The sequence below is a fragment of the Podarcis erhardii genome (genome assembly GCF_964252035.2).
Source record: "Podarcis erhardii genome assembly, chromosome: 15".
Classification (NCBI taxonomy): domain Eukaryota; kingdom Metazoa; phylum Chordata; class Lepidosauria; order Squamata; family Lacertidae; genus Podarcis; species Podarcis erhardii.
In genome coordinates, this window is record NC_138505.1 from 41,454,095 (window position 1) to 41,475,496 (window position 21,402).

Here is a 21,402-nt window from a genome sequence, read left to right on the forward strand (position 1 = left end):
GGTGCTTTACTACTGAGCTATGGCCGTCCCCCGAAAGGAATGAATGAACAAATTATCTGTTTGCCTTTAGTTATGTAAAAACAACTTTACTGAGAGGCCCACAAGCCAACAAACAAATGCCCTTAAGGTCCTTCCAAGCACAACTAATATCTGAGACCAATGGAGAGATGAGGATTGCCAAGACCTTCACAGCACTTTATGCCTATGGAGGCAGGTCTCTCGAGAAAAGCAAAAGCCCAATAAAAAAGGAGCAGCATCCACTGTCCCTGTGAAAACTCGTACGAAGGGACTTGTGTGACTCTAAAGTCTGCTTTTACTTGCTCAAACTGCTAGTAATGCAGATGGGGACTGTTTGGAGTTACGCCAGAGGTGAGATGGATACTGAGGGACTGAAAATGACCTGTTCAACCAAGGACTTTTTTGAGGGGGGCAGAGATGAGCCTAGGGCCTCTGCGTGGGCCCTCACAGTGCCAGGGCTTCGACCCTGGAAAGAGACAAGAGGGAGGTCTATGTGAAACACACACACACCCCCCAATGCTTTGATGTGACCCCAACATCCGGACAGACAATGGAAGGAATGGGCATGGAAAATTCTCCCAGCCAAGCCTCACCATGTTGGATGCTGCCCCCTTGAGGGGGCTATGTGCTCTGCTGGGAGGGAAGATGCAAAGCAATGGGGTTTACTGTCCTGAAATGCCTGTGTGTTATATAGGAATAACTCCTCACACTTCTCCCTGGAAAGCCTACCTCATACTTTTGAGAACCAGGAGACTAAACTGCATCCATGTCACCACCCCCCACTTTCTGGCTTTCATGATTTAAGATGTGAAACATGGTTTTTATCTGCACCTTCAAAGGATGGCATGAAGCAGATGGGAGACACGTCAGCATCAAAGGGTGAGGCTTGGAGGCAGACAGCAGCACAGAGGCCTCTGGCTCTTCAACGGCTTGTGCATATTTTCCTTGGTAATTCTCTGTGCTCCTCCCAGACTTCAACTCTCCCCTCACTGCACTCTCTTTGTCTCTCCCACAGGGACAGCCAAGGCTATGCACGGAACCCGGGTGCAGGAATTGCAGCCCTTTGGAGGGCCTTTGCAACAAAGGGAAGGCGGCTGCCCCACAGCTAGCAAGGCGGAGGTACCTTGACAAAATGGGGAAGCAATACACCAAGAAAAGATTTGTACGAAAGCTCAGCTATGGCCCCATGAATAGGGTGAGTGCGGGGCCACCGCTGTTCTTCAAAGAAACAGTTGGCATTTATTTAACACTTGTTTTGAATAGTTTTCTTTTTAATTTAGCAAACCTGTGTTTGTCTCCACCTTCTGTAATCCAAGCAAAATATTTAGGGTTGCAGCCCATGTTGTTCCTACTCAGTAAACCCATTGAAATGAATGAACATGAATAACTTGGGTCCATTAATTATACTAGGTCTGCTCTGAATAGAACTTATTTGGAGACAACTCTTGGCATTTCTACAGCACTTTATAGTCCACGAAGAGCTCCACATGCAGTGGGGTGAATCCTGAGATTGTCAGGCAAGTGAGAGCGGGGGGGGGGGGGGGGGAGTGCCATGTGCAGAAGCAGCAAGGGCCCCACAACCACTGATCGGATGTTTCATCCCTAGCTAGCAGGACCTGGGGTCAGGGGTGATGGGAGTTGTAGTCCAACAACAGCTGGGGACCCAAGTTTGAGAAACAATGCACTGCACTATGGGTGTCTCCAGACTGTCAATACTTTGTGGGAGGGATTCAATCACACCGACATATTCGGACTTTAGGTTTGCAATTAAAACCAATTAAAAAGCATTCTGTTGCCCCTAGTGCAACAAATCCACTTTAAACATCCTGCATGCCGAATGGGGTGGACCACTCTTTTGTTTTATGACAGCTTTGTAAATAAATAATAAGAAAAGCTCAATGAAGACTGGATGGCGCCTAAATTCTGTGTAAGCTTTGTGCAAGCAAATTAGGATGAAGGTTTAATGAACGGGTTGTCTGGAGGAGTCTATGTCAGACCACTGATCCACTTAGCCCAGAACATATTGGAAGTGGCTCTCCAGGGCAGCCTTTCCCAATAGGGTGCCCCCAGGGATGATGGGAGTTGGAGTCAGACAACATCTGGAGGGCAGCAGGTTGACAAAGGCAGGGACCTCTCCTTCCCAGCCTTGCAGTCCAAGATTCTTTCAGATGGAGATGTTGGGAGCTGAACCTGGAACCACTTCCGTGAGAAGGGTTGTAGCTCAGTGGCAGAGCATCTGCAGGTCAGGCTGGGAATATCCCCTTCCTGAAACCCGGGAGATCTTCTGCCAGGGTAGACCTGCCTTTCCAACCTTGGGTCCCCAGCTGTTGTTGGACTACAATTCCCATCATCTCTGACGGCTGGCCCTTCTCACAAGGGATGGTGGGAGTTGTAGTCCAACAACAGCTGTGGATCCAAGGTTGAGAAAGGCTGGTATAGACAATGTTGAGCAAGATGGCAGGCTGGGCTGACTCAAGGTAGGGCAGCCTCCTTTTTTCCCCTAAGCACGAGCTCAGCTACTGAGCTTTAGATCGCTCGGCATAAAGCGCTGTTGCTGTTTCTCCCAAAGCAGCGGAAGTCGGGAAGCCTGTGCGGGAGCTGGGACAACATGTGCTTTTATTTCTATCACTGAGTGTCTGGCGCAACAGGGGAAATGGCAGGGGAAATTCCTAATGGGAAACGACAGAGGCCCAGAAAATTGCTGGATCCTGGTATAAGTCCACTGGCTGCAATATCCAACATACGTTATTTGCAAGGGATCTTCAGCCTCAAAGGAAAGACGTGTGCTGCGTATATCTGGAAAGCTATTCCACCCCCAGCTGAGGGTGGAAACGCTTTGAAGTCTAAAGTACGAATGCTTTATTTTGACCTCCTCCTGCCATGCCGCAACCTATATTAAAGGGGGGCTATAACTCAGGGTCTTTTTGATAGAACAGCTCTTATCCCCAGTAAGAGAGTTACTATTACCGTTTATCAAGGCCCTGGAAATTGGAGAAAGAGAGACATCGTTTATACTATCCGTCATCCAAATGCATGCTCTTGGCTTTCAACGGGCCCTCAAAAGGCCAAGCTAAAAAGGGTGGCTAAATCAATAGGAAACATATTGCTAGCTCCAAAGCTGCCAAGAGAAAAGGAAAGAAAAAGGCAACAACCCCACATTTGCACACTCTTCCTCTTCCCTCCCCTCCAACCCCTTGCTCTCGCCTCCTCTGCTTGGCTTCTCCATACAAAAACAAAAAGCAAAACACAGGGAGAGAAAAAAAACGGGAACCATCTGAGGGAGAAATGAGAGCCAAATGGGCAGCGCTCCCATCCGCCAAACCAGAAAAAGGCCTTCATGCCAGAGGAGGAGGAAGAGGCAGTGGCGGGAGTGTGTGTGCAAATGCTTTGGCTAGAGCAGCTCCTAGCTGACAATGGTTCAGCCAAAAGACCTGCAGGACAGGGAACCCCTCACTCAGGTCGTGACGGTGCTCTCTTAAAAGCCTGGCCAACAAAGCCGCTCTGGATGTTTGGGCCTCCAGAGCAGTAAAAGAAAGCAGTTTAGCTGGCTCTGTTCTTCACAGGTGGGAGTGGAGGAGATCCCTCCTCCCGCCACCATATTTGACTTTTTGGGGGGTGAAATCCTCCCATCCAACCTGGGAGAACTGAAACAATGAACTCCCATTGCCTGAAAGTACAGCCCCTTTGCCAAGACAGCACATGCCCTCCTGCATAAGGCTGACACATCTCATTACCTTACGGCTCTGGTCTAAGGAACTTCGTTCCCTGTATGCAACTCCCTCCCCGCCAGAAAAAGGGTAGCGTATTTTTCTCTCTACAACACACAGAAGGGGAAATGTCTGTGCGTGTTATTGAGCGAATGTGTGGTCCCTGGAGGAGTGCAGGGGCAACTAATCAGGCAAAAATCAAATTGCGCGAAACAGAGAAGGGAAGCCAGAAAAGAGGAAGCTCCTGCATTCTGCCTCAGGGTCTTACTGCCCACCCTCTTCTGTTTCTTTGCTGTGTTTGCTCAAACGGAACAAAGAGCAGGCAAATCCCCTCCCCTCCAGGCAAGCAGAGGGGAAAGCAGAGCGTCCTTACTTCTAATTCCTCTCCCTGCTCCGGTGCTGCTGCTGCTGTGTCTAGGGACTCACAGGCAGCCGGAAAACATGCAGGTGGGAGAGAGGGAGAGAGAGATTGAGGGGGGGGGCTGGCTGCCTTGGGTGGGTGGGTGGGGAACTTTTGCCTTCCTTTCCTCCCCCCCCATTAAATCCCTCTCCTGCATTCTTAGCCAGCTGCTTCTCTGCACACCCCTCTCGTGCTCCTTGTCCCTTCTGTGTTTTTCCTTCCCTCCCCACTTAAAATGTGGTTACAAAGCATGGATCCACATGGATCCTCAGGATCTTTGCATTGGGTCACCCCAAATTCACCATCAGATCACATAGCATGTCCATGGCTACAGCCTGCCCCGCCAAAATCACGCACCCACTGTTGCTTGGGGCTGCGATGGTGCAAAAACGTGGTTAAAAAGCATGGATCCACAGGATCTTTGCATTGGGTCACCCCAAATTCACCATCAGATCACATAGCATGTCCATGGCTACAGCCTGCCCCCCCCCCAAATCACGCACCCACTGTTGCTTGGGGCTGCGATGGTGCAAAAACGTGGTTAAAAAGCATGGATCCACATGGATTCTCAGGATTTTTGCATTGGGTCACCCCAAATTCACCATCAGATCACATGTCTGTGGCCACAGCATGAAGCACAAAAATGATACATCCACTGTTTCATTCAGAATTCCCCCCCCCCTTGTTTTCCTCTAAAAACGATGTGCGTGTTATGGTCAGGTGCGTGTTATAGAGCGAAAAATACGGTACTCTAAATTCTTTAAGAAGGGAATGAGAACAAGAAAATTGGTGGGGGGAGAGACCATGTAAAACTAAACAGGACTGCACTTGCTGATTTAGTATATGGCATTTGTCTTGCTTTTGTGTCTCATCGCATCTGTCTCTCCCTGCATTATCTGGAATCAGTTGAGATTCCTGCATTCCAGGGGATTGGTCTAGATGACAATCAGAGTCGCTTCCAACTCTCCAATTCTACTGGAGGGATAAAAGAACTAATGACATACTGGTTGAGGTCAAATGCAAGGAACAGCACCAGGTAAGGGTCAAGGACATGAGCAGGGTGAGAAAGTCCTGGCTAGTAGAATGTGTTTGTACCAGGTAAGTAAGTGCAGTTTGCACGACATCTTGGGTGGAGTCGCCTGTTAGTGCTCCTTTCCTGAGTTTTCTTGTGTTGAAAGTTCTTCATTTAAAATGGGTCTCACTTCCCCAGATATTATGTCTCGACAGACCTAGGAAACATGGCTAACCAATACCCAGCCTGACCGTTAGTCCAGCTGGCTCAGCATTGTTTACACTGACTTCTCCAGGGCTTCAGGTGGGTTCTCTCCCTGCCCTACCTGGAGATGTTGGTAATTGAACCTGGGACCTTCTGCATGCAAAGCAGAAGCTCTGCCAGGTAGCTACACTCCTTCCCAGTTAGACACCCCAAGGAATGCGGCCCATCTCCCTGCAGAGCAGGTTCAGCAAGAAGAGCACCTGCCCTGCATGGAGGAGGACTCAGCTGCAAACCTCAACATCCCCACTTTAAAGGGCATGCAAAAACTTTTGCTTGAGATTTCTCAGCCGAGGGGGGCTGGGCCAACTCCACTGCTGCGGCTCAGAGACCAGCAGTTTTTGGCTCTTCTGTCTCTTTCCACCTTGTGACTAAGACACTGTACCCAACTTTTATTGTTCCCTCCTCCCTCCCAATGCCTTTTCCTCTTGTGTCATGTCTTCATGTAGAATGCAATCATGAGGGCAGGAGCTGCCTTGTTTGCAGCAATTTGTAAGCTGCGCTATGGCTTTTGGTTTTATTTTTCTTACTGCAGAACTGGATAAAAAATTCTTTAAATAAATCAGCCTTGGGAAGTGGCAGACTGGCAAGCGGTCCAACTCAGTCTATGGCAGCTTCATGTGCAAGCTGGAGACCTCCCTGCTGGCGAATCTTCTCATAAGTAAACACTTCACATGGCAGGATGGAGTGCCTACTGACAAGGACTTCCTCTGCTACTCACATCCCCCCCCCCCCAAAAAAACCATGTTTGTGTCCCTAAAGATAATATACCATAGCTCAGGGGTAGAACATCCACTTCGAACGCAGAAGGTTCAATCCCTGGCATCTCCAAGCAGAATTGGGAGAGAACCCTCCCTGAGATCTTGGAGAGCTGCTGCCGGTCAGTGTAGGCAATACTGATCTAGAGGCAGCAATGGTCTGACTCAGTATAAGGCAATGTCCGTATGCAAAAAGGCAGAGGCCCAGTAAGCGCCACTCTCTCTTAGCACAGAAGGGAGCCACACAGCAGTGGAAGGATTCTTAGACATGCATTATGAGGTGACCAATTGCAGTGCCTCCTCAAGTGTTTTGCCAATCAATACCAGGGAGGCACAGAGAAGGGGAAGAAAGCTACAAACTGCCCATTAGGTGCACCAGCCATTTCCACCCTGAATGCAGCAGAGAATCTTTTACAGGAAGCCTTGCCCTTCCAGTCAGGGCATTAGCATTGATTCTCCAAGAAATAATGTCTCCAGCTGAACACTAAAAGCCTTTTGAAGGCAGCGGGGAGTAGCTTGCCCCACAGCCCTGGCCCTGTTCCAGGTCTCCTTGCCCCGCTTCCAAACGCAACGGCCGGGGACATTAGTAAGAGGGATCTCCCGCCTCTTGGCATTTGATCAGGCAGAGCGAAACACGATGTTCCCTCTAATTAGCCATGCCTGCCTGACTCTGTGGAGAGAGAGACAGAAAAAGGGAGGCAGAGAAAGCTTCCAAAGAGCCCATGAGGTTGGCATGGGGGGCTAATCTCCACCCTCACCTGCACTTCTGTGACCATTGCCTCCCCGGACCCCAAACACCCACACACCTTCTTTATCAACCACAGCTGGGCTCCTGCTCTGGGCCCTGGGACTGCTGCTCAGCGGGGGGTCCTTCTCAGCTGGCTGCAGCTGCAGCTGCTTACTCTGTGCAGAGTCCTCGTGGGCAGATTCGTGGACCATGGTGATTTGCTGCTGGTAAAGGGCCAAAGCGTGATGAGGCATCTGAGACTTCAGGCTTCCGCTCTGCAGAACTCCCTCCTGTAAACCTTCTGAAATCTGCAGGGAAGGGAAGAAGAGAAAAAGTGGATGAATCCTGCCATTTGCAGCTGGTGTGTACAAACACACACATGCATGCACACTCCATGGGGCATGAATGAATGCCACACTTCAGCTCCTCTGCAGAGAGGTTTTCAAAAGCCAGTTCATCCTCCCTGAGCCCCTGACTTTTCCCTCTTTCTGGGGAACAGGAAAGAGAAACTGGAACAGCATGGGAATCATTTTTAAACCAAGGGCCGCATTTCCCTCTGGGAGCCACATGCTGGGGTGAGCAGGGCCAGAGGCAAAAGTGGCCAGGGCAATGACTATGACTCTTACCTTTCTACAACGGGCGACATTCCAGCCATGCAAATGTCAGAGGAGAGACTACACTTGTCTCTCCCCATCTCGTCAAACAAGAGGCATTGGCATAGTTAAGTGAAGGGCTGGGGCAGGGAAAGACTTGATTTCTGCATCTGTGTGCGCCTGATTCAGCTGGTGCAAAATGCTGTAACTGCACTGCTGGTAGGGGCAGACTACCACCAGCACAGAACATCACTCTTTAAAAGCTTGCATTGGCTGCCATATGCTACTGAGTTACTGTCAGTTCGAGTCTTATATTAATTTCCAATGCCCTTGTAAACAACTTGGGTCCAGGATACCAAGGACCTCCTGATCCCTTATATCCCAACCTGATCCCTGCTATCTCTGGGGTAGTCTCTGCTAGTGGTCCCCCGTGGCTCAGATGCACGTCTTGTAACTGCTAGGAGCTGTGCATTAACTGTAGCGGGCTGCAGCCTATGGAATGAGCCTAACTGAGATGAGATGGGCATCCTTTTTGCTGAACTTCAGGTGCATGACTAGGATTTTCATGTTCCGGCAAACATTTTGAGGTAGTATTTGGTTCTATGAAAAATATTTATTTTTTATTGTCCTATTTTCTGTGGTTTGATTTTATGTATGCCACTTAGAAATAGGAATGATTAAGCTATATATAAATGTCTTACATTAAAAAATAAGCAATCAGGAGCCAGAACGGAGAGACTTGGAGGGTCAGACCCAGCTCCTCGGTCTGAGGTTCCCCAGCTCTGAACTGTGTGATAAAACCTGCTGATTGCCTGACTAAAAGCACAACAAATGGCAGGTGCCCTTCAGCCTTGGGGCTAACTCACTGTCACTTGGGGGAGCTGAATGGTCCATGCAAATTATTCCTACCAAGCACAGTCTTGCAGGGGTCACCCCCTCCCCAAAGCCCCGGGTTTAAACACAGCAGGAGCAAAAAGACAAATTGTTTTGAGGAAGGTGTTGGAGCTGGTTTGGGAGCCACTACTCACAATGGGCGGAATGGCAGCAGCTCTTTGCTTCAGCTGTTTCAAGTCCAGCGGCTTCTGAGGTGAGGAGCTGAGCCGGGTGTCATTAGTTGCGTTGAGGAGGCTGGGCCGGGAAGAGATCAGCCTGCATGGAAACACAAAGCACTGCAGTTAAGAACGGCTACTGTTATGTCAGGAATCCTATGCCATAGAATCATAGAATCATAGAGTTGGAAGAGACCACAAGGGCCATCGAGTCCAACCCCCTGCCAAGCAGGAAACACCATCAGAGCACTCCTGACATATGGTTGTCAAGCCTCTGCTTAAAGACCTCCAAAGAAGGAGACTCCACCACACTCCTTGGCAGCAAATTCCACTGTCGAACAAATTTCCACTGTCGAAATTCCACTGTCGAACAGCTCTTACTGTCAGGAAGTTCTTCCTAATGTTTAGGTGGAATCTTCTTTCTTGTAGTTTGGAACCATTGTGGCATGCCAGGGATAGGGAAACTGTGACCCTACAAATGCACCCCACAGTCTGTTTTCAAAGCAAGCAATCAGTTCAGGGATCAGAGATGGATAATCTGTATCTCTGTACATGATTTTGTATAACAATTCGTCTCACCCCTGACCATTGGTTATGATGGCTGAGGATTAAGGGAGCCAGAGTCCAAAGACACCTAGAGGCATTACACTGGGCTACCCCGATCTAGACCGATCCCAATCCCAAGAGCAGCCTTCTGCAACCATCAGGCACCTGCTCCACCTCCATCTGCCAACCCCTTCCAGGTGTCCATGTGCACCCTGTGATATTTCTGTTGGGAAGCTGGTAAAATGCGAGCTAGATAATGGTACAGTTCCGTGGTTTTGCAGCTGGCTGATGGACTGCACCTAAAATGTACTTACCAGCAGCTTCTTGTCAACCTAACATGTGGTACCCCAGGGTTCTGTCCTGGGCCTGATGCTGCAAAGCAGCTCTAGAAATGACTGACTAGAGGAGCAGAGGAGTTGCTGATATCTTAAGCCAACAGAAACAGGATCCAAGATGATACTGACAGAACAGAGAACTTGGCCAAAATGAATGCCAGCAGAGATTAAGTGTAAATTTTTGCATTTAGGTAGGAAGAACAGCAGTAGACGTGTCAGTAGACCACAAGCTAAACATGAGGCAGCAGTACAATGTGGCAGCAAAAAGGGCCACTTCCTTGCCTTGCCATCACTCACCTACCCAGCTACTATCTGGTTCTTCAGAGCAGGTGGCACAATGAGTCAGTGTGTCTAACTGTTAACCAGAAGGCTGGTGGTTTGAGCTCACCCAGGGATGACTGTGGACAGGATTCTTGCATTCCTGTGGGTTGGACTAGAGGACCCTCGTGGTTGCTTCCAACTCTACAATTCTATGATTCTATCACCTGCCCATACCTCACTCTGAGTAAAGAAAGAGGCTGATACCCTTTTCCAGGATATAACTGCTCTGTATGGGTAAGCAGGACTCCCACCTCGCCTCTTCCATCACAAGGAAGAGGAGCACAGCAATGGAATCCAGGGAGGGTGTCAATCAACCATGAGGGCTGGAAGAACCAAGGTCCGAAGGGGAGGGAGGGTGGTACTCTTGTTGCCAGCAACAGACCATCACCCCTGACACAGTGAGCGGCTGCATGCTCAGCAGTCTCGCAAGGCTCAAGGGTCCTGCAAGCAAGCTTGCCTTGCCCCACCTTTCAAAGCTTGACTTGTGGGAATTGGGACAACTCTGTTGGTTCCACGCAGTTCTAAACTCCTTGCCCTGATCTAGGACTCTGTAAGGCTGGCCTATTGCCTCCAGCCTGATTGGTCTCACCTTTCCCATCACCTCGTCTGTGTGTAAAGGCTACTGTGAGTCTGTGCTGCTGAGTCTGTACCTCCAGTGCTGCCTCAAGAGCTCTTCCTTCCTATCAGGTAAGAGCCTCTGTCATCAGTTTCTGGGCAGCCATCAGGCAACCTGGAGACCAAGTCCTCTGAGGAAAGCCTGAAGGCGTTGGGAATGTTTAGTCCTGAGGACTGATGATAAAGGGGCACATGTATATCAAAGCCATCTTCAAATATGTACAGTACTGTACAATATGTTATACAGTGGTTCTGCTCCTTCCTCCTGGTCCATGTCCAGAAAGTGGTGTTGGGGGATGAGTGTTCAGAACCCTGGGCTCTAACTTATGGGGTGCCTCAGGGTTCCGTCCTCTCCCCCATGCTTTCTATCTATATCATGGGTAGGCAAACTAAGGCCCGGGGGCCGGTTCTGGCCCAATCACCTTCTAAATCCAACCCTTGGATGGCCCAGGAATCAGTATGTTTTTACATGAGTAGAATGTGTGCTTTTATTTAAAATGCACTTCTGGGTTATTTGTGCGGCTTAGGAATTTGTTCTCCACCCCCCCAAAAAAATATAGTCCAGGCCCCCACAAGGTCTGAGGGACAGTGGACCGACCCCCTGCTGAAAAAGTTTGCTGACCCAATCTATATGAAACTGCTAGGAGAGATCATCAGGGGGTTTGGGCTTGGTGTTCATCAGTATGCAGATAACACGCAGCTCTACCTCGCTTTTAAATTAGAACCAGTGAAGGCGGTGAATGTCCTGTGTGAGTGCCTGGAGGCGGTTGGAGGATGGATGGCGGCTAACAGATTGAGGGCGAATCCTGACAAGACAAAAGTACTGTTTTGGGGGGGACAGGGGGCAGGCAGGTGTGGAGGACTCCCTGGTCCTGAATGGGGCAACTGTGCCCCTGAAGGACCAGGTGCACAGCCTGGGAGTCATTTTGGACTCACAGCTGTCCATGGAGGTGCAGGTTCAAATTCTAAGAAAAAGAGTTTAGACTAAACATGAAGAAGAATCTCCTGACAGTATGAAGTTGTACAACAGTGGGGCGGACTTGTCTCCAAAAGCAGCAGGCTTTAAAGCAGAGGCTGGGGTCACATCCACACCATACAATGTAAGCATTTGGCTTCTTCCAGAGACTGCTAGGATCTGTAGCTTACCTGTGCAGAGCTGCAACTCCCAAACTACAGTTCCCAAGATTCTTTTGGGGAAGTCATATTCTTTTACTGTATGGTGTGGATTTGACCAGAATAGCCACCTTTCAGGGATGTGGTAGCAGTATGTGTCCTCCAATCGGAACAGAATTGCAGCAGATGCCCTTCCCTGCTCAGAATCCACCTGCAGAGGAAAAATTCCTTCCCAAATACAGTGATCTATCAGAACCGGAGCACAAGCTAAGGCAAACAGCTTTCCAACAAAAAATCAGGACTAGGCCAAGTTTGCCTTTCGTGCTGCAAGCCTAAAGGAGAGTTGAGGCAGAAGGGAGCCAATTGTTAATCAGCAAGTTTGAATTCTGTTCTCAGTTAGTGACATGCTCTGCAAGAGAGAGATAAGAATCTGGTCAGGGAGAGAGGAGGCGGGAGAGGAAACAGGGAGAAGGGGAGGAATGACCACATCTGGATTAACTAGAGCGGAAGAGCACAGAGTTCAAGGACACAGAGAGTCTGAAAGTCAAGAAGGTGTTTTATGATGGGGAGTGTGTAGCTGTGTATGTGTGTGCGCGCGCACATGGTGTTTGTTTGTGTGTGTGTGTGTGTGTGTGTGTGTGTGTGTGGGAGAGGGAGAGACCAGATGAGTTCTTTTATAGGATCAGCAGCCAAATAAGCTCAACAACTCGCTCCACTGTGGTGCCAGAGGCAAGCCTCACAGATAGGCAGTTGGAAACCCTTTGCACTATCTTACCTCATAACAAAATTCTGAGATACTAGCAAAATGCCTGGCATGACAACAGGTAGGGTCCTTCATCTCATGTGGATCTCTTTGTGTTTGTGTGGTGGGAAATCCCCCTCAGTGGCTGCCCCGCCCCGCCCCCTGCCCCAGGAGTGAATGGCAGCATTCACTTACATGGGAGCAATAAAAGAGGGGTGAGACTGCAATAAGAGGCTGGGGCCTAGCCACTAAGAATCAAGCTTCCTCTAGATCTGCATGGCCTAGTTTCTTTTTTGTGGTCACTCCAGAGCAAGGGTCAGCAAACTTTTTCAGCTGTGGGCCAGTCCACTGTCCCTCAGACCTTGTGGGGGGCCGGACTATTTTTTTTGGGGGGGGAATAAACAAATTCCTATGCCCCACAAATTACCCAGAAATGCATTTTGAATAAAAGCACACATTCTACTCATGTAAAAACACGCTGATTCCCGGACCGTCCGCAGGCCGGATTTAGAAGGCGATTGGGCCAGATCTGCCTTAGGCTGCCTACCCATGCTCTGTGGTAGAATGTTCGTAACAGGCAAAACTACCTCATGGATACTAGCCAATAGAACCTGAATGAAGACAATTGGTGAAAAAGAGGTAAGCCAAAGGTAACAGAGGAGAAAAAGCAGATACAAGAGGACACAATTCAAAGGCTGCTTCAGATGGGGCATCCCACACCGAAACGGCCTGAACAGGAAAATGCAAGGGAGTCTCTGGTGCAACAATTAGGATTACGCATGAGGCGACTGCAATTTAACATATGCTCCTGGCGAAATTACAAGACGTACTCCCACTTCCATAAGGAAGCCTGCCTTACAACCTTTAGAACCCAAGTTTTGCACTAATCACAGACCATGCAGGTCTTCTGCACCTGCAGGAGTACAGAAAACTGGATATTTCAAGAGTTCTACAGCAGACAGTGTTCTGTGTTGGCAACAGACTGGAGGATCAGAAAATCCCAAATGCACGCCCTCTAGGATTATGCGACATGGCAAAATCCCATGGCCACAAACTAAGCAGTTACTGTGTAGTCCAATACACCAGGGATAGAGTAGCCTGGCGTTCTCCAGGTGTTGCTGAATACACCTCCACCATCTTTGACCACTGGTCCCTGCTGGTTGTAGCTAATCTGCAGGGGCAGGGCAGAGACTTCCCATCCCTGCCATACACCTTGCAGGTGGTGCACAGGCTGAAGAGCTGTGGATGAGGTTCCATCAAGTCCCTCAAAGTTTGCTATGTAAAGGCACTTCCAGTTCTTACGAACAATACACTGGCATCAGTAGTCCACACTTCTGTGAAACAGGTGGGTGGTGGAAGACTAGACTGTGCCATGGGCAGACTCTGCGTGGCCTGTGGGTATCAGAGGCACTAGGAGAGAGAATCTGATCCTGCAAAAGAGACACATGCAGATTTGTCTCCAGTTGGCGTGGCTGCCACATTGGGTGAGCTGATTATCCAGCTCAGCCAAGCAAAATGAGTTATTCTTCATTAAGAACGCAAAAGAAGTGGAAAGGCTCATCCTCACAACAGAGTTAGCTCCCTGGGAAGCAGCATCCCAGGTGGGACCGTGTCAGCCGGCGTCTCGGGTCTACCTAGGGCCAAAGACCACAATTATTTTTTGGCAGGGGCAAGTGGACATCTCCCAGACTGATCAAGAGACGTGGAAGAGGAGGAAGAGAGATCCCAGGACAGATCATATGGGGGTTTGTTCCCTTTGTGCTTGTTTGTCAGCCTGAGCTTGGAGTGGCCTTGAAATTTAGGCAGTGAAATAACCAGCTAAAATAAACCAGGAGGAGGCGAAGAGCCTGGCTTTATAACCCACTGGCAGTTGCAGAGAGGTAATCTGAGAGCACATTGAGAGAGCCACGGGGGGGGGGGGGCTGAATTTTGACCTAGCTCCAATCCCTGATGTGGGGAACAGAGGGAAGTTTCGGTGTCGTGGCCTCTGCTACAGAGCTATCTGAAAGCGTGCCCCGTGCTTTCACCTGGCTTTTGAAATTCTGAAGCCCTTTCAATTCAGCAAGGCCTGAACCTCTATGAACCTCTGTTCAGTTCCAGGTCACGGATAGTTCTTTGCCCACATAACGTTGCTCATCCGGTTATTGCTACTTTACTTGCTCCAGTCCTGGATTTGTTTACACATTTGCTCACCCCAGTGTGAGTCTTACAACTTGAAGCAGGCACTTGGAAACATCTGCGCTTACTGGCTTTCACCTATATTTCAAGAGATTTAGGCTACCTACCTCTGGGAGCTTTGCTTAATAATTATGTTTGCTCCTGGCTAAAAACTGTTAACAGTTTAACATCACTGGCTCTTACTCGCTACTCCATCTTGCGACACTTGGGTAAGAAAAAGCAGCCCAGTGCATTAAACTAAGACATCTTAAATAGCAAAACTCACTGGCTTTGGCAAAAAGGGGCGTGCTCGTCTGTGCATTTTGTTCCCTTTACTTTGGGATAACTGACAGAAACTGAGCTTTAAAAAAACACCAAATTTTAAAAAATCACTGAGGAGCATATCAGAACTTTTCAGCTGCTGCCACAAGGGCAACAAACGCTTGACAAAAGGTTCCTCAGGGTTTCTTTCAGAACACCCAGTTCTCAGTCTTGCTTCCTCAGTTTAGTTTATTCTATTTGTTATTATTTAGAAAGCAGATGCCAGGAGACCAGGCCCAGACTGAAGAGCAAGGACGTAGAATGGATCTATGCATCTGTCGCATGGCTCACGACCAAGGGGCCTACGTGTCAGTAAGCAATCCCTGGAACTTCTTTACAACCAGCAGTTGGGGTTCAGGCATGGTCTAGGAGGCCAGAGGATGTAAGGTCTCCCTGTTGAGCTGGAAACAGGAGAGGTCTGTGGCTCCTTGTTCCTGATTCCATTCCTGCCCTCCTCGCTGCTTGCACTTCTTTTGATACTGACGGCGGATTGTTTCCCAACCTTACTTTTGGATCATGTTTGGGACCCTCTGTTTTTGACCCTGGCTTTTTTGAGACTATGCTGCACTTTGAACCCTGCTTGGGTAAGCGCTTGGATAAATGTGTTTTACCTCCTTAGGCTGAGATCCTGGCTCCTGAGGGCAGCTCTTGGAGCATAACAGTGGCGTATTAGTGCCAGCGAATAGTGCCTGGACATTTATGGGGCAGAGTAGTCAGAGTCCTAGCCTGTTAGGTAACAGGTTGGAAGGGCAACAGGTTCAACCGTCAAATGTTGCCCCAGGAAGTTTTAAACTACTAAGCAAATAGGATAAGGTTTCTGCTTGGCACCTTAGAACATTCTCTGGTCACCTGACATTAACAGCCTTACCTCTCTCTTAGCAATGAACTGACAACAGTTAACTTATGTCTCTACAGGCTGGCCTTCTGCATTCATTTATATTTAGCATGACCTACAGCTGAACTTTTATTCCTAGCACTGCTAGAAGTCTTTATAAAATATATATGTAAAGATAATTATCTTGGGGGACTAGGTTTTTTAAAAAAAACACAACGGAAAGAGCTAAAAGCTGTTATTACCTTTGCTTTGGCTTGGCAGTAGCTGGCAAGAGCGGCAGAGTGATGGAGGGCAGCCAGCGAAGTACTCCCTGAGCACCACTTCTATGAACTGTGCTTCATCTCACTGCTCTCCTCAGGGCTTACCCACAACGTAGCTTTCTGCTGCTGAAATGTGCAGGCTGGCAATTCACTGCCTGTGCTGGCCTTTTTACCTGGCTGCAGGCCCTTCTCCTAAATTGCTGAGAGGCACAGTGGATGGTGGCGCCTGGGCCCATCCTGCCACCCAGGCGAGCATCAGGATAGGGCAGGAGCCTTACTTCCTCCTCCAACACCAACACCCCCAGGCCAACTTTGACAGGCAGCCACTAGCAACCACCTGACACAATGATGGCAGGTGACCCGTGCTCCTTTGCGCCTGCGGTCGGAAGTAAAACCGTGTAGCTGATTGTGGGTGCTTGCTCTAGAGATCCCGGCAGCCCTTGCAAAAGGCACACAGGGGCTTACAGGTGCCACCAATTGGCTGGTTGGTGGTACCTGCAAAACCCAGTTTCAGCCATGGGCCTTATTTTCATCTGCCCCATACCCCTTATGGTATATGATGTCAGGTAGGCTTGGCCAAGTATCAAAAGGTTTCCTACAGTTAACGTTTGGAATGGATCTTGCAAGCCACCCAGCCCAACCTTTGGCACAGCATGGCCACCCAGCCCCTGTTTAAATGCCCCCTCTACTGGTCATAGAGTACATCCCATGTGCAGAGGCGGCAGAGACCACCAGGTGCAGAGGAGAAACAAGGGAGGAATGCAGCTGCCTGCATTTCTTGCCCATGGAGTCCTCAAATGCATTTGGCTGGCCTTCATCCAGCCAGACACTTTCAGGGGGAAAGGGCTAACGGAGCCTTGTTCAGAGATATCATCGTATGAGGAGCCTGGAATAGCTCAGTCAGTAGAGCAGGAGACTCTTAATCTCATGGTCGTGGGTTTGAGCCCGTTGGGCAAAAGCTTCTTGCATTGCAGGGGGTTGGGCTAGATGACCTTTGTGGTCCCTTCCAGCTCTACAATGCTGTGATTCTATGAACCATTGCCATCATTAGTCCTGCAGCACTGTCAGGATCAGGCATGGGTTGGCAGCCTGATGCAGGAGGAGGAGGAGGAGGAAGAAACGGGGGGAGAGGCTGAATGGGGAGAATCTGGGTTGGATTCCCGTCTCCAATCAGATTTTGGTCATTTTGGAAGGGGGAGCAGGGGTGCCAGCTCTCCTCTCTGCCCTTCCTGAGGAACAGGGAGCCACAGTGGAGGCTGGGTAGCACTTTGGACAGCTGAGAAGAGGAGAGGCTGAACAGGAGGCGGCTGAGACTACACAGGAGCCTAAACAGGGAGAGTGCAGCCTTGTCGCCTAGGACCAGGTGCCACCTCCACAGATGGGAGCAGACCCATCCCCTTCCAACAGAGTGCACACCTGCAATTCTGATATTCCCATAGGGCGAGGAGGTCTCCTGAGTGAATACACGACATCTTGTCCATGAAAGGTGCTGGGAGGGGCAGGAAAACTTGTTGGGACATCTTCATTGCTCCCTTCCAGTTCTCAGCTCCTTGCTCTGCTACAGAACTCCTGAATTGTGATTCCTGAGTACTGTGTTTGCTGCCGAGCCTGTCCTGTTACTTGCCTGAATAAATATATCCTACTTACTTACAAGGAAGAGCTTCTGTCTCTCTGTGCTGGGAGGGAGCCAGGACAGTTCCACACAATACAAGAATCAGGCTTCAGTGCAGTGGCACCTACATTTTCATCCTTTCCCATTAAGGTATTAGTCATCTCTGTTGTCTTTTTTGGTGCCTACTGAAGACTGTCCTCTTCCAATAAGTCTTTTAAACAGAGATATTTGATCCGAGTCTACATCTATTTTAAAGCTGTTTATGTATGGTTTTTTAAAGTTTGTATTGTTTTGTATGTCAATTTTTAATTTTAATTTTTGGTATATGGAACGTTTTGAACTTACTTTTACATTTATTCTGTTTTGTTTTATGTAACTGTATTTCTTTTTATAATTAAATATTTTACTGTTGTAAACACCCCCCCCAAGGGTCTTATGGGTAGAGGGTGGGCAAGAAAGCTTCTAAGTTAAGAAATAAACAAAAGAGCAGGGCTTTTTAATCTCCAGCTGGAAGATGGGCCTGCTGGACTGACTATGGGGTGACCACTGGAAGGGCTCAGATGCAAGCACAGTGAGGGCAAGACGTTAGGTCTGAAGTGCCCTGGGAGTGATGCAATCACAATGGCTGGGGATGGAAGGATCAGCGTGATTTAAAAAAACTTTTCTGGAATAACCAATACACTACATTGGACCTCCTCCAGAAACTATGGGTAGCCTGACTAAAGGGGAGGGGCTCTCCTGCATAAGCCATTCGCTGGACGCCAAATGCAGACTGAACACACTGTGAGCACCTATAACTGGGGAAAGAGAGAATTACTGCCTCCCATAACTCTAAGGTAGCTATAGCATATTTGACTTATTTAATTCATTTTCAAAGTATCTGTCTCAGCAGCAAATCTATAAATCATTGTCTGCAAGCTTACTGTCTCATTTAGATGAAAGCCAAGATTCCCTGTGTGTTTGGGAACCAGAGCTTTAAGCAGATGCCTAAGAATCAGAGCCATTAACCTTCACTCATGTTTAAATACGGCTACTTCATTACTGTTTGGGGGGGTGCGCACGCACGCACATCTGGCCTGCTTCCACCCTAAGGAACAATTTGTGCCCCCAATGAACCAAAGGCTCTTGTTTGTTCCTGCAAGTGCCCAACCCTCACTTGATGAATGGCTGTATGGGAGTATGGATCCAAGAGGCATTTAATGAAATTGACCGAGGCTATGCACTAAACCACAAATCACCTGTCACCCAGCGAAAGCAGACACTTGTCCTAATCAAGAACAGGCCACTGGCATGAGATGTGACCATATTGCATCACATGACCTTCTTTAACCCCTGACAATGGGCATCGATCCTGAACAGTATAAGCACCAGGGCCATAAAGTTGCCCTTTCAATTACTGTCACTGGCAATGCGAGGCTCGAAGAGCCAAGGCACCACAAATCATTAAGCAAGTGCAAAACCCCACTGAGGATAGCAGTGCAATAAGTCAGCGACTTTTAAGCTGCTGGTTACAGGAATGGTGCCCACCCACAGGCCCTTAAGAGAAATTTGCAGACTGTTCTGTTAGCGTACCGGAAGTCATATTTCTTTGGCTCTCACTCCTAGATCCAGATACTGTCTCTCACTGTTGGATGGCTGGGACTTGAGTCCTCAGGACTGTGTAAAAGCAATCCCTCCCCTCAACCCTCCCCCGACCCTCATTTCCTTTCCAATTCCTCCCCTTGCCCCACTCCCCAATTGATAAGAAAACCTAAACCATATAAAATCAAGTATGAGGCATTTAAACACCCAGAATGTGAAGTTTCTGATCAAAAGAACTTTTGGCAGATGGAAGCAAAATCCTACAAAGCTCCATAAATTACAACACAAGAAACAACTTCCCTTCTCTGGTCCCTGAAGGCATTAGTGATGGGTTGGAAAGTCGGTGTCCCTTACAATCCTTTAATTGCCTGTGATTGGTACACAAAAGTCAACCCCACCCAACTGAAAACCAGACACAGTTCTACAGAGGCCCTCACTCCATTCAGGAAAAACATGATTTCAAATCTCCAGACACCAACATTAAACCTTTTTTTAAAACGCTTAGGTAACTTGGCAGCTGGGTTTAGGTATTAAGATTACTTCTATAAGGGTTCCTCCATATGACCTATCCATTCAGCATTCATCCTTGCATGCGTGAATAAAGGTTGGATTATATCAGGTCTTTACTGAGAATTTGTGCTGATTTGTTTGCGGGGAGGTTACATAACAATGAGTATTCATCCTGATTTGCTTCCTTTTACTCATTTGCTCACCCCACACTTTGCAATGCAATCCCTGTCACTTTCCTAACTGCAAAACAGTAAGTTTCTTTTTTAATGTGGATTTGTTGTGCCAGGGCAACAAAGCACTTTAATAATCCACTTTAATTTTGCAAACCTTTCCCAAAATACGGAGTGTCTGGAGGCCTCTTAACTCTTCCAAGTTTTCCACTCCATTTGCTCCTCACTCACTTGCTTTTGTCACCAGCATCCTGCTCGTCCATCTCATCGGCACTGCATGTGGCGCTGGAGTCGCTGTCAGGATTTGCACCCTTCCCAGCTTTGTGGTTGTCCTTCTTTTCTGCTTTGGGTGCTCCCTCAGCCCCTGTCACAACACGGGTGCTGGTGCTGCCACTGCTGCTGCTGTTTTCTGTGATCTGGTCACTGTCCTTCTCCTGGCAGACCTCTCCCTTCTCCATTTTTATTTCACCCCTGCTGGGTTCTGGGCTCTTGGGCTTTTCCTCAGCCTCTTCCGTTTTCACCACATCAACTGTTTGCTCCTCTTGTGGCTTCTCTTCAGTGCAAGTTGGTTCAGGGGCCTCCTCCTCCTCCACTGCTTGGATGGTGGCAGGATTTGCTTCTGGGGAGCTAGTGGTTTCCTCCATCTTAACAGCCGGTTCTTCTCCAGCATTGCTTCTGGTGTCTGGGGCTGGTTTGGGTCCATTCTCTGTGCTCTCTTTGGCTTCTGGTCTTGGAGAAGGGAGGCTCTCTGTGTCTGAGCTATTATTCACTGCAACTGGAAGTAGAAAAACACATTAAGAACACAAGATCAACCCAGCTGGGCCAGGCCAATGGCCCATCTAGTCCAGCATCTGGTTCCCACAGTCACCAACCAAATGCCTATGGGAAGCCCACAAGTGCAACAGCCCTCTCCTCCCCGCCTGTGGTTCCCAGCAACCACTGCCTCCGACAGTGGAGGGAGCACTCAGCCATCTATCTTAGTAGCCACATTATTTTCTATTTACTTGGCGTGGTAGCATTTGCTGTGCCCAAATAGTAACACATAAAGCTATGAGCCCCCACCCCACATCCCCAAGCTGATTTATTTATTTTTTAACAGTCTGAACAGGACATGGTGCAAAGCTAGAAATTTGATAGATGATTTCCCTAAACTGCATTGGGTGCATGACATACACACAGAGTGCAAATCTTCTTTTCTATGCACCTATTATTATTTTTTATTATTATAGGCAATATTTTAAAGATGGAATTTGGGTTTTTCACTACAGATACATTCAAGGATATTGTCTTGACACTTTCTTTTGAAGCAGACACACACACACACACACACACACCCCTCCCCCCCACCCCACCTGTATGCCACACTTAAACACAGCACATATTTTTACACAATATACACCTTCCCCATGCTACACATGTGAATACGACTCATCTAGAATGATTTATAAAAATGTCTTGCTTGTGCTAGACTGTCTGCAGACTTAAAAATATATCCAGGGCTACAGCTGTGATAACACAAGGAACTGTCCAAGCAGTTTGCTTAAAAAGGACGTAATCAATCAATGTCTCAAACAGAAGGTTGCTCTCATATACTGTATTTTTCGCTCTATAACACACACCCGACCATAACACGCACGTAGTTTTTAGAGGAGGAAAACAAGAAAAAAAATATTCTAAACGAAACAGTGGATGTATGATTTTTGTGGTTCATGCTGTGGCCACAGACATGTGATCTGACGGTGAGTTTGGGGTAGCCCAA

General features: G+C 48.4%; 1 protein-coding gene across 22 annotated transcripts in view; it reads right to left on the bottom strand.

Moving 5' to 3' along the window:
* The window catches only part of NCOR2 (nuclear receptor corepressor 2), a 359,962-nt gene that overhangs the window by 61,563 nt on the left and 276,997 nt on the right, over positions 1–21,402 (bottom strand). For 21 of the 22 annotated variants that reach the window (XM_081841565.1, XM_081841560.1, XM_081841545.1 and 18 more), the window contains 3 exons: positions 19,875–20,418; positions 8,505–8,625; positions 6,963–7,191 (listed from right to left, as the gene is read on the bottom strand). In XM_081841565.1, the coding sequence (XP_081697691.1) occupies positions 6,963–7,191; positions 8,505–8,625; positions 19,875–20,418 (894 nt within the window). The remainder of the gene's footprint in view (positions 1–6,962; positions 7,192–8,504; positions 8,626–19,874; positions 20,419–21,402) is intronic. The other variant, XM_081841547.1, reaches the window with a different exon arrangement.